This window comes from Thunnus maccoyii, chromosome 8, assembly GCF_910596095.1.
Source record: "Thunnus maccoyii chromosome 8, fThuMac1.1, whole genome shotgun sequence".
Taxonomy (NCBI): domain Eukaryota; kingdom Metazoa; phylum Chordata; class Actinopteri; order Scombriformes; family Scombridae; genus Thunnus; species Thunnus maccoyii.
In genome coordinates, this window is record NC_056540.1 from 12,623,961 (window position 1) to 12,640,180 (window position 16,220).

At 39.4% G+C, this 16,220-nt stretch overlaps 3 protein-coding genes across 4 annotated transcripts; 1 reads left to right on the forward strand and 2 right to left on the reverse strand.

The window, feature by feature from the left end:
- The first annotated feature begins 598 nt into the window (after positions 1–598).
- vma21 (vacuolar ATPase assembly factor VMA21) lies at positions 599–3,834 on the forward strand. Its single transcript, XM_042418871.1, has 3 exons — positions 599–787; positions 1,084–1,193; positions 2,724–3,834. Exons 1-3 carry the CDS (start codon positions 726–728, stop codon positions 2,861–2,863), a joined length of 312 nt encoding a protein of 103 aa, XP_042274805.1. The 5' UTR covers positions 599–725; the 3' UTR covers positions 2,864–3,834.
- A 4,699-nt stretch (positions 3,835–8,533) lies between these two features.
- On the reverse strand, positions 8,534–11,809 carry LOC121901871 (gap junction alpha-3 protein-like). Of its 2 annotated transcripts, none has more exons than XM_042418917.1 (2): positions 11,553–11,809; positions 8,534–10,602 (listed from the first exon to the last, which is right to left on the reverse strand). In XM_042418917.1, the coding sequence occupies exon 2, from the start codon at positions 10,576–10,578 to the stop codon at positions 9,487–9,489; it is 1,092 nt and encodes a 363-aa protein (XP_042274851.1). In that variant the 5' UTR covers positions 10,579–10,602; positions 11,553–11,809; the 3' UTR covers positions 8,534–9,486. The 2 variants fall into 2 exon arrangements, with proteins under 2 accessions (XP_042274851.1, XP_042274850.1); XM_042418916.1 differs by lacking the exon at positions 11,553–11,809 and adding an exon at positions 10,743–11,111.
- A 2,183-nt stretch (positions 11,810–13,992) lies between these two features.
- LOC121902066 (gap junction beta-1 protein-like) lies at positions 13,993–15,392 on the reverse strand. Its single transcript, XM_042419247.1, has 2 exons — positions 15,324–15,392; positions 13,993–14,972 (listed from the first exon to the last, which is right to left on the reverse strand). The coding sequence occupies exon 2, from the start codon at positions 14,956–14,958 to the stop codon at positions 14,131–14,133; it is 828 nt and encodes a 275-aa protein (XP_042275181.1). The 5' UTR covers positions 14,959–14,972; positions 15,324–15,392; the 3' UTR covers positions 13,993–14,130.
- Between the last annotated feature and the right edge of the window lie 828 nt (positions 15,393–16,220).

Consider the following 16,220-nt stretch of genomic DNA (forward strand, 5'->3'; position numbering starts at 1 on the left):
AAGTATACAATACTTGGCGGTTTTAATTTGTACTGTCAGCTATATTATCACCTTCTCCCTTCTTCACTTTGTTCTATTTTGCCAAGACATAACTCCATAAACTTGGAAGACCATGAACGTCTCAATAATCAACCTTATTGTTCCCTCTGAATTCTGTGTAACTTGTCTGTATACATGTAAAATTTGTTTACTTGTTATTTTTTGCTAAATGCTGTATACTTTTATTGACAATCCACTCTTAAAAATAGGTATGTTTCTGCTCATATATGTTAAGAATATTATTTGTCTAACTTGTTAACTTTATCTGTCTGTATTTTTTTAAATATATTTTTATTGTTTTTTCTCCTCACTGTGGAAAACAGTTTTTAAACTTAGACAGGCCCACAGCTGGTAATGATTTTACATTACTCCGCTGTTTTTTTCCTGCTAAAAATAAAATAAAAATGAAATGAAAAATGAGACTCAGTGCTCATATTTCATCCCAAAAGAAAAAAAAACAGTGTTTGACCTATTTTTATACAGTCTGTGTTTGACTAATTGCCCTCAAGAGTCTCGTCTCGCGAGACTATTTGGCGTCAAAACTCGTCATGTGACGGTCCCGTGACCCAATCGAGGAAGAAGGAATTTCAACAGTGACAACACAACACAGATAGGCAGTAGGCGCTAATATAAAGTGATTATATTTCCCGTTTTTAATCTTCATCTCGTCGCCCGTCCACACAGCAATGGACGGATCTGTCAGAGGTTCTTCAGACGCCGCCGCCGGCCCGCCGCCCTATTTCCGAGGGTGAGAAAACGACCAGTTACTTCAAATGAACAGCTAACAGTAGCTAGCTAGCTTCTTAGCGAGTTTATCAGGCTTTTCTGTCTGTTGAGTGGCGACTGGCCTCAAAACCGCTGTACCGCTGTCTGTCTGGATGCTAAACATGTGCCGACGTTTACAAAAGACTTTTATTTAATATGGCGTAATCCCGAAACCCAACATTAATCATCCCGACATGAGTAGTCTGCACGGAGTCCCGCTGCTCCTGAACAGTAAGGTCGCTGTTGTCTCCACTGACTCATGAACTTCTTGTCATGCAGAAATGAAAGCTCCATGGTTTCAGCCCTCAAGACACTGCTGTTCTTCACTATCTTGATGGTCACGCTGCCCATTGGACTGTACTTCGCATCAAAGGCGTACATCTTTGAGGGTAAGGCCTGTAACACTATCTTGTTTGTGTTGTTTAGTTCCACTGATTTAGGTGAAAGGAAGGCGCTGCTACAAATCAGTCATCTTTACCTCTACTGATTTCTTTGTATCCTTGTTACCCATAACCATCACCATATCCCACTTTGCATAATCACTAAAGTCCGGCAGATATTGGATTTTTTTAGTCTGATTTTCATATTTGAGAGTCAAAAAACGTAATGACGATAAATGGGCAGTTCATGAAAATGAACACTTTTAGTGCCACAGTAATTTCTGACCTTAAAGTGGACACACATTTGGCACATTTAGGTCTATATTTTTAATCTGGAGCTCTACTGGAATATATTTGCATGATTTACAGTTAAAAAAATCATCCCTGTGTATCTTATACTGGCTCTTTAAGCAGCCGCTCAGTTCAGCCTCTGTCTGAAACAGGCCGTTAAAGGTCCTGCCCCCCTTCCGATGAGCCCACTCTTTTCTGACTTCCGTCAGCTCCGGCAGCTACGTCAACAAACCATGAGACAACTTGTAGTAATAGTATGAAGACTACAGGACGGATGGCCATTTGTGGGCATGTGAAGGTAGAAAACAAAGCATTCAGAACAGGTTGAAACCAGGGCTTTTGGCTTGCAGGGAGCTTTTCTACACACGCTGACCTCAAGTTTTGGAACTATGGCCATGTTTTGCATTGATATCTGACATCATAACTATAAAAATACCAGAAAATTACAAAAACATAATATGTCCCCTTTAAGTTAAATCAAATAGAAATAAGAGTTCCACACAGTTTAGTATATAGATTTTAAATTTGGAAAAAAAGAGCACCGGTGCTGGAGTTGAGGTTTCCTTATCAGCATCAGAGGAAAGTTGGGTCAGTGCATCCCTACTTTCTGCTGGACACACCACCTAATCGTGTTAATGTTTCTAAATTGTTGCTAACCTGCCTTTGGCTTTGCCACACTGCAGTTTCTTGGTAGTGAATTGGATGACACAAGTGCCAACACAGATTTATGTGTGAGAAGCTAATATTAGCCCATAATATAGACTAGCTGATTTATCTGACAGGCTCCATAATAGTACCTGTAAGGCAAAGAGATGTTTTTCAATTTTCTTTCATTCATTTTTAATTCAACTGTCTTTGCAACATTCGGGAATAAAGCCATGACAGAGTACTTTATCTTCTGATTGATCTACAGTCTGTTGTGGTTTATCCATTGAATTACAGATCTGCAGAAATTCAGCTGCTTTATCACAATGATGAAAAGTCTGTGAATCCAAGACTGACTTGTAACATTATTTTATAACACTGCCAATATAAACAGCATTGAAAATTCCCTGACTGTTAACAAATTTTCATCATCTCACTGTATATATAATTTTATTGCCCAGCCCTATTTGAATTGTTCATATATGACAAGGTTTAAATTTGATTCAATGGAAGTTGTAGGCATCATGATAACCATTCATCTTCTGGACTGTATTATCCTGCTCTGTGTCATCACTGTAACTGTTCTCTGCTTCCTTTTCCCAGGTTCGATGAAGATGTCAAGCTCTGACAGCTACTTCTATGCCGCCATTGTTGCTGTACTCACTGTGCATGTGGTTTTGGCGTTGTTTGTTTATGTAGCCTGGAACGAAGGCACGCCTAAAGGGAAGGGCAAACACGATTAAAGCATGTCCTTATCAGCTCATGAGACCGGAGGAGACGGACCGACATGGGCATGGATCCACAGCTCCCCCCACCATGGCTCCAGCACTACAACATGGTACCATCTACCAACCAGACTGTTAGGCAATCTGGTTTGCGCTTAGGCTTTAACTCGAGGTTAAAGCATGAAACTACTGTATACTCCCTGGCATGGGGGAGCGGAAGCTGTTGGGTGTGTTTTTTTCACCAGCCCCAGCAGGCCCGCCTTTATGACTTTTTGTTCTCTGGAAATGTTACTTTTGTTGACAGAGGACAGCCCCTATTTTTAAGAGGCTTTGTTATAAGCTGCCATTTGGTTAAGTGTTGTAAGTCCCTTCACAGTAAAGAGATTGCCATGTAGGAAAACATCTTGAGTTTTGGATGTTGTGTGTGTGTGTGTGTGTGTGTGTGTGTGTGTGTGTGTGTGTGTGTGTGGGCGCACACATACAAACGGGCGCACACATACAAACACACACACTGCTTTACTTGTAACGTATTTGTATGAAGGATCTGATTTCAAAAATGCTCTACATCCATTCTCTGACAATTCATTGCACTGAATTGATTATTCTGTCCTCAAATTAAAATGACAAGATATTTATATGCATATATTTACAGATTACGCTTAACTTCAGTACAAACCCATAATGTGCTTAACTTTCATGCCAGGTTAAAGGTGAGTAGATATTGTATTTTTTGAATAAAGTCTTCATGTCTTGACTTTAAGTAATCTGATTCATCATTTTGTTGTTGTGTTGTTTTTTTTTTTCTCTCTGTTTTAAAGTGTTTGTGTACTGTAGTTCAGTGATGTTTCAGACCTTTGTATTAGGAAATGACTGCAAGATCAAGTTGTATTTAAAGGAACATTTTGTATTGAAGATGTTTGGTGATGTAGATGTCGGTGTGATGCAGATGGGAACGATGACTTGCTCGAATAAACTTGGAAAAATTTTAACTTTTACAGTTGTTTGACATATTTTCAACAGCTTTGTGCAATTGTTGTTTCACTAGAACAAAATGTAGATTTACATTTTCACAAAAAACGTTTTTATGTCAAGTAAAGTGTAATATATATATAAAATACAATAATCATCTGATACTGACAAAATCAGATGATTAAAAATGAGTTTTGTATTACGAGTTATCTTTTTTGATTATTTTATATATAGCACATGTAATCTTATGGTATGAGGTCAATAACTTTTGTCTTTAACAGGTTCTATGAAGCCTCTCGCATATAAAACATGTCTGTGGCTTAATAAAATCTGTCTTTATCTATGAGAAGATCCTATGATAACAATTTTTTTAATAAATGAAGTCTGTGCGCGTGATACACAAGCTGTATCACACAAGAGGCCATGACTTCCTCTGCCATCTGCTGTGTAAGGCACACTGAACCAATATGTGTGCACAGATGCATGCCTTTATTTACTTACCGACTTTTTTTTTTTTTTCTCAAATAATGTCAGCTTAGCGTTATGTATGCTAAATCAAATTCAGAGCCTCTATTGAAAACAGGCTGCATGTGTATGTGAGTGCACAGACAGATTTGTAATAGTGTTTATCCCAGAGGCAGATTCAACTGTCATAACAATAACACCTCTGACATGCAATAATAAAATGCAAAGGTGAAAAATGTTAATTACCTAATTCATCCTCCTTCAATACAGAATGCACAGCATGGCATTTTATTACAAGGAATATTTTATACTGCATGTGCAGAACAGCAACCCTGATTTTTCCCAGGCCTGATAGAGATTATAGTGAAAAAAATCAATCAAGTCACAACAACAACACAAGCTTTCTCTAAAGTCTGCAGAGAATTTCAGTTGTCACATGGTGGCAGCAAACAGTCAGCCTGTTCCCACCGCACAGACAACACAAGACATAAACTGACAGATGCCAAGCCATAATGACATTTTCTGCCCCAGAAACCATGTCAGCAGCTGATTTCTGTTCATTTTCCTCTATGCTTGTGTGAGCCCCCCCCCCCTTTTTCAACAGCGCTCAAGTGTAGCTCACACACTATATTCTGCAGAGTTTGGTGTCGGGCTGTGTGCAGTCTGCATTGAGTTTAACAAGGCTGGTGTTGGTGATGAGGTGACAGGCCTGCAAGCAATCAGACTCATTCAGTCAGCAAACATCAGAAGCCCCGTTTTCCTTTTGGCTGATATTTCACAAGCATGCCCTTGCAGCCGCACAAAGTTGGTGCAAGGGTAAGCTTTGCTTCTGGCTGTTTGTCATTTATCACACATTAGCAGGTTGGGTGCAGAGTGCCAGTGTGATGAAAAACAGGCCAGAGATCACTGAACACTTACTTGAGTCAGGGATTAAATAAACACTACAATGTTCCTTGATGGTTTTATCCTGTCTATCCTACAATGCAGCCCACATGTATTTATATTTTGTCCCAGTTGAACAGATTAGAAAGATACATGGCAATACATCAAAATATCTGTTCACTATTTTATGTACTCAGTCATTTGCCAGTAAAATGAAGAAAAAAATCAAACTGAGATGACATTATGAGACACAAGATGTCCTTCGCCCAGCAGATGGCGTGTCCAGCAGACGCAAGCCACATATACAATACGAGCAGCATGTCAGTGTTTAAGTAAAAGTAAAGGGAGAGGGCAGTAGAGGACTGTGCTACAGCTGGTGGAAAATCACGTTAAGCATCACACCACAGGGAACAGACAGAATAAAGTGATAGAATAACTCATCTGGACACATGAAATTATATCCACCATTAAACATAACCAAGGCAGCGCTTTATTGTGTTAGTCTATGCTGTTATTTCCCATGAAACTCTGCTCAGGTGCTTTTGAGAAGATAATTACTGGATTTGCTTCAGCAGTGCAGAAACAACAGCGCTGGGGTTCTAGTCATTTAGCTTTAAAATATATTTTAAGAGCCACAGTATGTAAAGATATGTACATGTGATTACTGTGCAAATCACTGTTCAACAAAATGACCAAATTGAAAGTGAGTCCATGTCTTGACTTTCTTGTTTAGGTTGATGCCATATAATTAGAAATAATAAATAAATAAATAAATAAAACTTACATTTTTAGTTAACTAACTTACAATATGGTGTAAAAGACTTAAGAAACTGATAGGGAAGTGTCACATGATTTTTCAGATAGTACCACATGGTGTACTGTATAGTGTTTTTCTTATGAGACACTATATATTTTGAGCTTTAGATTTTTAAATTTAACTAAAAGGTAATTGAAAGGCTTTTGGCTCCTTCAGAGCACTTGTTATATTTGCTTATAGCCTCAATAGGTATTTGAAAAGTCCACAAAAATAGTCCTTTATCTCTAATGAGTAAGAAATTAGTAAAAAAAAAAAAAAAAAAATTAAAAAAAAGAAAGAAAAGAAAAGAAAGGCCCTACACCAATGACCAGTCATATTAACAATCTTGTAGCAATTTCACCTTTCACTATGTTTAGGGACTGTACAAAAATTATGAAGGCAAATGTTTAGAGAAAGGTGTAGTGTTACTGTATGTATTTTTTTCTTTTTTCTAAAGGGAGGGTAGTCAAAACTTTTAGGAGAGTGGGAACCTTATCTCTCCAGAGATGCATATAAATGTGTCATACAAAATGATAGTGATAGGTTATTTATTTATTTATTTATTTATTTATTTATTTTAACCAAAAATCTTGGTAAAAAAATTAAAAATGACTAGAATATCCAGTAAACAGGATGCCACAATTCTGGCAATTTCTAATTCCGCTGCTATTGTGTGATTTTGTGGTTATATGAAAAATTATTATTCCATTGATACATTAAGGTTTGAATTTCAAATTAAAATTTTCAGGTTTAAATTAAAGTATGCCATCTTAAATTCTTTGTGCACTTTGCTGTTTTCATGGAATTTCACTAATTCAACAGTGTCATATTACATTGAGATATTATTGGGAGTGTTTTGCTATTTTTGTCTTGGGCAGATCCAAAGAAACTGAAATGTGTAGGCATGTTTTTAACTATGACTAAGTAGCCATGAAACATTAAAGGCTTTTTAAATGTGTTACCCTCTTGAGTGCCTCAAATCTTTTCAATAACTTTAAACTAGTAGGATTCCCAAACTAAAATGCACCAGAGGGATACCTTTCTACATCCAAGCAGCACTCAATACATCTGTTTTTTGACTGAACTATTAATAACACTGGGGAGGGCTTTGTTTTTTTTGAAAAAAGTGAAACATAAGAAATAATGCACAAATCATTTTTACACAGTCTCTTAAATTAAATGCACTGAAATCACCATGTTTTTAGTCAGGAGTGTCATTCTGCAATTAATTTCACTTGCAGAACTATTCAATACAAAAGTCATCATTAATCAAACTCTTGGGGTGTATTAAATGATACTGTTTTATACAAAAGCTTAAAGTACTCCATGTCATCTAATGTAAACAGTTCACAGACTTTTTTCGTGTGATAGTCAAACTAGAAATCTGATTTAAATTATGATCTTTATGCTAGTCTGCTATGCTCATGTAACAGTTTTGACTTTTGTAGTTAAATGTAATTTACTGAAATATGCTCTACATTTCCAAAAAAGTGCTACACTGTATGTCTTCAGCGGTCCAATCCTCTGATGCAACCACAGTTTGAAATGTTGGACTTAACACTACAAAGGTTTCATTTCAAAGTGCTGGATATCCACACATACTCATAACTCACATCTATTCATCTGTCAGCATTTCAAAAGCACACATGATCCTTTTCTAAAACATGACCACTTTATTATATTTTAAGATGTATGTCTTAAAATAACTGAGAAAACCTTCATGTTTTATTTTCATTTGTAAAGGTGGATGTGACACTTAAAAAGAGACTTTTCTGGTTCACTTACTGATTTATGGATCCATACATTACAAATAACACTTTGTCTGGTTATGCTATAATTTATGTTCTCAAATGGGGGGTCTGAAAATGTGTTTCTGGCTCCACAAAACACTAAAATACATATTTTAGTATGTCCAGACTAGACAGAATCATATCTCAATACATCAAGACACTACATTTGAAAGCCAATATTTTTTTTTCAGAAATTGCAATCTTGTGTTTTTAATATATTTATATTTAAATAAAAATCATATTTGCTTTTCCCTTGACACCAAAAATTGTGAACACACCATGCTGAAAATATGTAGTATTCAACGTCATGAACACGCTAGGTCATTAATTTCAAGGTTTCCATACCAGGGCTGCCTATGTGCAGTGTTTCCTGGCAGAGATGAGTATAAGACCTGCATGTGTGGGATATGCAGGCAGCAAAGGCCTTACACATGACATGTTTATTCCCACTCAAGCACTTCAGTGTTTAACAGGTTGAAATGTTTGCATGTGTGTACTGATGGCTCAAACTACACCTGTCAGATTTTAATTTCAGAGCCTCGGTGTTCAGTAAACTTTCCTGCCGAGCTAAGTTGTATGTTGGAGCTACTGAGTAAAGATACTGCACTAAATAAAACCAATTATATTTTTACCCCTGAGTTGAGTTGTTCTTGATTTATTTCTTTCAGCATTCTAAAATAAAAGTTGCAACATGTGTTTCAGTGAAATGATTCCCCCTTTTTTTCTTGATAAAAACTTGCAAGTATAAATGCACCACTAACTTTGCAAATGTAAGACAGGTTTATTTCAAGCAGTTTTACAAATATGGTTGTCACCAAGTGCTTTACAGAAAACAAATGACACAAACACAGATATAAACAAGAATAAACAAAACAATGTGCTTATAATTATGTACTTGCTGGCTGTTGCAATAAAAAGAGACAGTATAAATCTGGGAACTCCTGAGACCAGTGCAATTTCTTTTGAGGTGCGTCCTGGAACTAGTTACTTCCAGTGTCCAATGTGTTGTCAGGTATTGCACAACTTTTCACTTCAAGTCTAAGCAAGTGAATTATGCTTGATGGCGACCTCAAAACAGTTAAGGAAGTTAAATTTAACTATTCGACCTATCTGATTTCCTCAAACGGGGTCAGGTCAGCGCAGGTTTCTGAACTGGATTCTGTTCCCAAAGTTCGGGCAACTTTACACAAGGAGTTGCATTTTTCAAGGTTCATTCACATTCATCACACACTTGAGAAAATAAGATAAGCTCAATGTAAAACCTGAGCAGACCTTTGTTTTATTGTATTTTGTCAATTTTCTTAGATTCTCAGTGATAGTAGTGAATAGTGGAAAGATTCATATCGTACACAAATCAGTTAAATTCACAAAACAACAAAACATTCACTGAAAATACTGTGTTGCCACAAATGGTCTACCACATACCTTTCATGCTACAATCTAATGTGAAATCAAAGGTTTTTCAAAGGAAAAAAATATAATGGGACACTTTTCAGTGGAGCGAAATTTCCTTGGAGAGGTCTAACTTGATTAGAAAAGTTTTTGTTGAACCACATCAGTCTTCACACATTAAACTGCAACCTCTGTGTGCCCTAAAAATGTTGCTCCGCTCTGAGTTGGAATGAGTAAAACCTTTGCCATCGTAAAGAGGGGAGTCACCCGAGCATGTATGAATGCTCCCAAACAACATGCGATCCCCTCACAGCAATTTAAGACCCCTCAGAGAAACATAAACCTCCTCATATCTTCAGATCGTCTATTCTAGTCTTGTTGTTGCTGTGTTTGGCACTGCGGCTGGGCCTGGCCTGCGTAGGTGACCCAGGGGCTGATCCTGCTCCCTTCTTTCCTTTCAGGTCACATTCCTCTGGCTTGCTGCTGCTCCTTTCCACCGCCAAGTTGTCCTTATTCTGTTTGTATGCTGCCTTGCTGTGATAGGGGTGAAAGGAAGAGTCTGTATCCTCAGACAGAGGCGAGAGGTTGTAGCTGGGTACGGGCGGGTAGGCAGACTGGACTTGGTGGTGCCCGTGGAAGTAGTCATCGTAACTTGGTGCAAATGGCACGGCGGTCTCGCTGGGCTCCTTGGAGATACATTCAGGCGACTGGTCACCTCTCCTGAATGTGATGCCCTGGCGGCACTTGGTGAAGCCCAGGTGATAGATCTCTACGAGATTGAGGAACAGAGACACGCTGGCCACTCCCAGCATGAAGATGATGAAGATGGTTTTCTCTGTGGGACGGGATATGTAGCAGTTTACCACATTGGGGCAGGGGGGTCTGTCACATGTGTACATGGGCTTCAGCTCAAAGCCATACAACAGGTATTGGGCCACAATGAAACCCACCTCAAACAGAGTTTTAAAAATCACATTAAAGACGTAAGTGCGCAAGAGTTCCCCTTGCAGGCGAACGCGGCCTTTAGTGTCCCTCACCAGAGCCTTTTTGTGCTTAGTATCTGCAATGAGGGCCTGCTTGTCTGAATGGTGCGCATGTTCTCTCTCCCTCTCTTGCTCTTTATGCTTGTCCTCCATCCGCACCAGATGGAGGATGTGTCCCAGGTAGATCAACGTCGGTGTTGACACAAAGATGATTTGCAGCACCCAAAAGCGAACGTGGGAGATGGGGAAAGTGATGTCATAGCACACGTTCTCGCAACCAGGCTGCTTGGTGTCACAGGTGAAGCCTGACTGCTCGTCGCCCCACACCTTCTCTGTCGCAGCACTTAGGATCAGGATGCGGAAGATGAACAGCACGGTGAGCCACACCTTCCCCACCACGGTGGAATGCTCCTGGGCTTTTTCCAGGAGCTTTCCCAGCAGGTTCCAGTCCCCCATGGCTATGTGAGGTCAGATCTGTGACTGGAGGAATTGAAAAAAAGTGTTTAAGTAGAAAAACACATTCTCCGTTTGATTTGTATAGGCTTGTCTGCAAAGCAAATACAAGACATGACTGAAATAAAAATGATCTAGAGGCTAAAGCAAGCTTCAGTGTAACTCACAAAGTTTTTCTTCCTCCTTAAAATGTCCTGCCAAGTTCAGCAACAGCTTAGACCAAATGAGTCTCCTGGGAGCCAAGCTGTTACCGAGTGTACAGTACAACTGGGGGACTCTGCTGAGCAGGTAGTGAGCCTTTTCCATGTGGATGCAGACAGGATTATATTTACTTTAGGAGGGTATATATTTGGCAAGTGTGGACAGGGGGGGAAGGCCGGTTCCAGTCATGATTCTGTGGCTCCTGGCCTTCATGGCCCGAGACACAGTAACGTGATCCACACGAGGTGAAATGAAATGCCAGGCAGATGTGGTGGAAGTGCGAATTGGAACCGGTTGAGTAATGTCAGTACTCTCAGCTCCTGTAACACATTGTTAAAAATATATCCTACATCTAACGGATGCACTGTACAGACGGAGTCCAGCAATTTCAGGAAATGCTGCTGCAGGTGGGAACATGAATTCTGTTAACTGCTGGAATGTAGCAGGTGAGCTAATTCAGCTGTTTAGGGGGTCAACACTAATAGATCCTTGTAGTTTTTAGGGTTTAGAGTGAGCAAAATGACTGACTTCAGTATAAACCTGTCAGACCTTGCAGTTTCCCACAACAAAGGATAATTCAATGATGATCATTCTTCCAAAAATAACCAAGAAGTTGTTTTTTTGAGATCTTTCCACACAAGACAAATTATAGCCTTTGGCTGCATGTACTGTTCATTGTGTGACTATGGCTTCTAACAGAACAAGCAATTCAGTCAACAAAGAAGGTTAAGGCTCCCAAATATCACACAGAAGTCATATTTACTGGATAAACCCACCTTGTCAGCTTATACATCCCCTGTGATGAAGCCCCATATGTCTTCGAGGGTCCATGAGGCCAACCACTTTGCTGACAGGTCTCAGTGCAAGCCTGATCTTCGGGGGGGGAGGGGGCCTCAGCAATGCCCTTGAATGGACAGGAAAAGTAGACTCTAGCCACTGCTAGCCTGCTAGCCACAACCTCTGTTCCACACCAACAAACGCACTGACTCCTCCATCTTCAAGCGCAGCTCAGGCAGGATCCAGGCCGCAGAGTTCTTACACTGACCACAACACACGTAACCTGCTGGACACCCTCTCAACCATGTCCAGCCTGCCCTCCCTCTAACCCCCCTCCCCCCGCAGTTAAATTTGGCACAAGGCTCTAATGTAAACTATTAAAGACCCTCTACTCGCTTGTTACAGTGAGTGACAGGGCAGCTGGCCAATGATGTCTGCTGTTATGTCCGGCCACAAGTGCTTCTGGGCTCTAAATATAGCACAAGGGTCTCTCCTATCAGGGGGGACATGATTTGGAGATGAGTGGCCATTTGCATCCTCAAGTTGCAAATCACAGTGGCAGGAAGTAAGTAAGTGAGCGAAAACCTTACAGTTAAAATGAAAAAGTTGTGGTTTATATAATTATTGTTATGTTATTATTGGATTGTTATCTTTCACAGATCTCATTATTTTAGAAATCCACTGAGTTTTGTGTTTGTCAAATTAACAGGAAGTTTATTTATTTTTACATTATGTACAGATAGTATATAGTTTCAACCCATTTTATATTCTAACTGGATTGTTTACCTGGTTGTAAATCATAAATTGATATATGTACATTTAGGCACATCAACAGAAGGGTTTTTGTATGCATTACAGTGTGTATAAAAACAGGTTAACATAATAACAGATGTATAAACATACCAGCGTATGTATGGTACATTAAACTTACTGGACCAGAGATGAAGAATAATACACAATACAGGTCAATATTAATAAAAGCAGGTGCCAATGTCTGACAGTGACGGATCCCTGTTACAATGTAGGTCGACTTCAAACATTTCTCAGAACTAACAGTTGCAATGAAGTAAGTATTTACAATTAAGTACAAAGATTTACAAATCCAAAGAGATTAGATATGTACAGTACTGGGATTTGCAAACTTCGAAAGGTGACCCAGCAAACAAGTTTTGCCATTTCATCAGTTGAACATCATGTGGCATGTTTAATAGTATCTTTTTGTCAGTGAATCGGGAATAGAGAGAGGCCAGGAGAAGGATTACTGAAATAAAGACTTTCAAACCCTTTTGGTTGTTGGGTAGGAGCTATCCACTGTTAAAAGGTCAAGAGTTATACATGTTTGAGGGACAACTGTATTTAAATTTCAATTTTCTTTCCTTGCTACTTGTGGTACTGTAATATCCAGGAACAGTTGTCTGTAGCCATTAATATATAGTCAGTCTGGTTTTTACATTTGTAAAACATAAGTAAATCATATCACATCATATTCAGACAGTATTTTAGAATTTTCTTTGGTTTCCTAGCACCATCTGTTTTAATATTTCCATAGCAGTATGCCAACAAGCTTACATAATAGTTACAGCAGTCTGCACCAGGTTTAGCATAATCGAATGACAACAACTGTCCAATAAAATCACGCTATACTGTTGTTGGCTTAAAGCGGTGTTATTGCAAATCATTTTACTTATACCGATTCACTACTTATAAATGCCTTTTTTTTCCTCCATCACTTTGCACTAGATGTGACTCAGTCTACTACATACGGTAACAACAATATTTTTGATGTTAATGACAAAGTTCACTTTCCTATCCAGCATTTTAATCTCTACAATAATCTGCGCCTCTGTAAAAAAAAAAGGTCCATACCAGTGTTTTTTTCACATTTTGGCCAATTTACTAGAAATCACGTATGCTTTGGAGTATTAGGGATTTTCCAAAGCTCATCATTGTTTTTTTTTTAATGTTTTTGTGCCTTCCAGGCAGACGCCCATTTCCTTTAATTTCAGTGTGGTATGAAAATCGATTTGTGAAGCTTGTTCTTAAAGATTGTTGTCTGATAAAGTAGATAAGTATCTATCCAACCCGCCACACCTGCAGGATTTTCAATCCAACCTTTACTTTAAAGTGCATTATCACACAATAACTCCAGAAATAAAAGCATGATGCTCACTGTTCTGGTTTCTTTAGCTTGAGCAGTCTACCCACTCAGGCTAGTTTTCAAACTGTATTGAAATGAATGGAAACCACTTGGAAACATGAAAATCAGAACAATCTAACAAATAGGGTCATTTTGTTAAATGGATAATCGTAACGCTAACTGTGTTTAAATTGGTGTTTTTGCACTGGTATGGTATTTAAACTTCACTACTGGCTCCAAGTTCCAACAGCAATTACTGTTTATGTCAGTAAAAACTGAAAAAAAAATCAGATGAATCAATAAGCGATTGACCGAATGATACATAAATACATAAATGTGTATGCTGACAATAATCATATATACAGTTTATGTGACATTAATGCAGAGCAACATGCTCCATGGATGTTTATTAGTTTAAAGAGAATAGGAAAGGCAGAGTCTTAGAAAGCAGAACACCTCTCACCCTTCTCAGCCGGGCTCTTTTTGGTCACAGTGAACTTAGACTTGAGAGGATGATCTGCTATCAGCTGATTGATTTCATTTTGCCTGTAAGATGACAATCTTTGACTTATCCAAGCTACTTTGGACTCTTCCTCAGAGCCATGGAAACACCGTCTGCAGGCCCTGCCAATGAGGTAGACCACCTCAGCCAGGTTGAGCAGCACACACACCCCAGACACTGACAGCATGAACACAGTGAATATGGTCTTCTCTGTGGGTCTGGAGACAAAACAGTCCACGGTGTTGGGGCAGGGGTATGAGTCACACTTCACCAAACGCACCATCTTAAAGTCAGGATAGATCAAGTAAAAGATGTAGAGAAAAGCCACCTCAAAGATGATTCTGAAGATGATACTGATCATGTATGTCCACCACAGAGCTCCGGTGATCTGAAACTTCTGGTTCTTGACGTGTTCTATGTCCTTAGGGCTACCACGGCCCGTACGCTTTAGGATCTTCTTTTCAATGTGGCGGCGGTGGGCCACATGCATGGCCACCAGCAGGGCGGGGGTGGAGACCAGGATAAGCTGAAGCGCCCACAGGCGGATGTGCGAGATGGGGAAGAACTGGTCATAGCAGACGCTGTCGCAGCCAGGCTGCTGGGTGTTGCAGGTGAAGCCGGACTTCTCATCTCCCCAAACACTCTCAGCTGCAACCACCAGGACCAGAATACGGAAAATGAAGATGACTGAGAGCCAAATGCGTCCGATGCCGGTAGAGTGCCTGTTTACGCCGCTGATCACGGCATAAAAGGTGCCCCAGTTCATTTTCGCCTCCAGGTCTGCAGAAAACAAAGGTTAAATATAAAATCATGATAAAATCAGTCAAGGTTACACTGATGTGGACTAAGCTACAGCTCTAGCTTAAGGTCAACTGTTATAACCATTTTATTAATGCAATATAATAATATTTGATCAAAATTGCCTAGAATGCCTCTCAGGAAAAGTAAAATAACCCAATTTGTTTAAATAAAACTTGCATCTTTTATCCTTTATATTGCCATAAAGTCTCATTTGTAGCACTGGCTTCTCAGGTTAAATAACTTAAACATTGTTCAAAGTTGTGCACAACAACTTGATATGGTAATTTAGCAAAGGTTTAACTGTTGTAACATTAGTTTTTAGAGGTTTACCAGGCTCAGCCGGCGGTGCAAGCGGCGTAAGCAGCGCCGGGTCCAAAGATGACCATCTTGAGGTGTGGCCTGAGCATCAAGCTGGATTTGGCAGAGTAAGGAACAACAGACAGGAATTGCCAGGTCGCCTGTTGGCCGTATAAAAGCAGGGGCGATGGCCTACCACCATGCACCGTCATAAGACGCAACAGGTCAAAGCCAATTGCGAAACATTCACAGAGCCACGTGGTTTTCTCACTCTGTATTAATACTGTACTCCCAAACTGACCGACAGCCCATTTGCAGACAGACTGCCAGCAAATATCTCCAAAGGACCAGCAAGTTATCCATCTCATTATGAGTTTTTTTAGGAAAAGTGAGAGACCTCTATTGTTTGTAAGAAAGGCTACAAACTTGATAAAAAAATAAAATGATCACACTCTTTAAAAGCTGATTTGTTCAAATATCGCTGCTATACATGGAAATGATACTTTGCACATCATGCCAAGTATTTATCAAGACATCTGTGGCATGTCAGCCGTCACTCACATCAAATCTGATCTTACAGCACACTAATTGTTAGTATAAAAGAGAATTAAAGGATAGAACATGTATTTTACCTTCAGCTGTGGTGGTACACAAAAATGTGTACAAAACTGGCAGAAATGAATTAAAATATTGTGTTTTTTAGCAAACCAAAAGGCTGGATTGAGAACACCCTGCGTTTGGAAAATGCTAATCATTCCTCCGCCACTAGCCACTGCCCTGCACCGTAGCAGTCATATGCTCTTATATAAACTATTTACATACAATGGCGTCCTTTATTGGGCTACAACAAGACTCTTTAGAATTCAGATCAAACGCCTCGATTTCCGCCTACCCCGGGCAAAAGAAGGAATCTGTGTGGACACAAAAGGC

Coding starts and splice junctions, on each gene's coding strand:
- vma21 (XM_042418871.1), top strand. CDS start 726: ATGGACGGATCTGTCAGAGGTTCTTCAGACGCCGCCGCCGGCCCGCCG. Junction 788..1,083: donor CCGCCGCCCTATTTCCGAGG/GTGAGAAAACGA, acceptor CTTGTCATGCAG/AAATGAAAGCTCCATGGTTT. Junction 1,194..2,723: donor AAAGGCGTACATCTTTGAGG/GTAAGGCCTGTA, acceptor TCCTTTTCCCAG/GTTCGATGAAGATGTCAAGC.
- LOC121901871 (XM_042418917.1), bottom strand. CDS start 10,578: ATGGGGGACTGGAACCTGCTGGGAAAGCTCCTGGAAAAAGCCCAGGAG.
- LOC121902066 (XM_042419247.1), bottom strand. CDS start 14,958: ATGAACTGGGGCACCTTTTATGCCGTGATCAGCGGCGTAAACAGGCAC.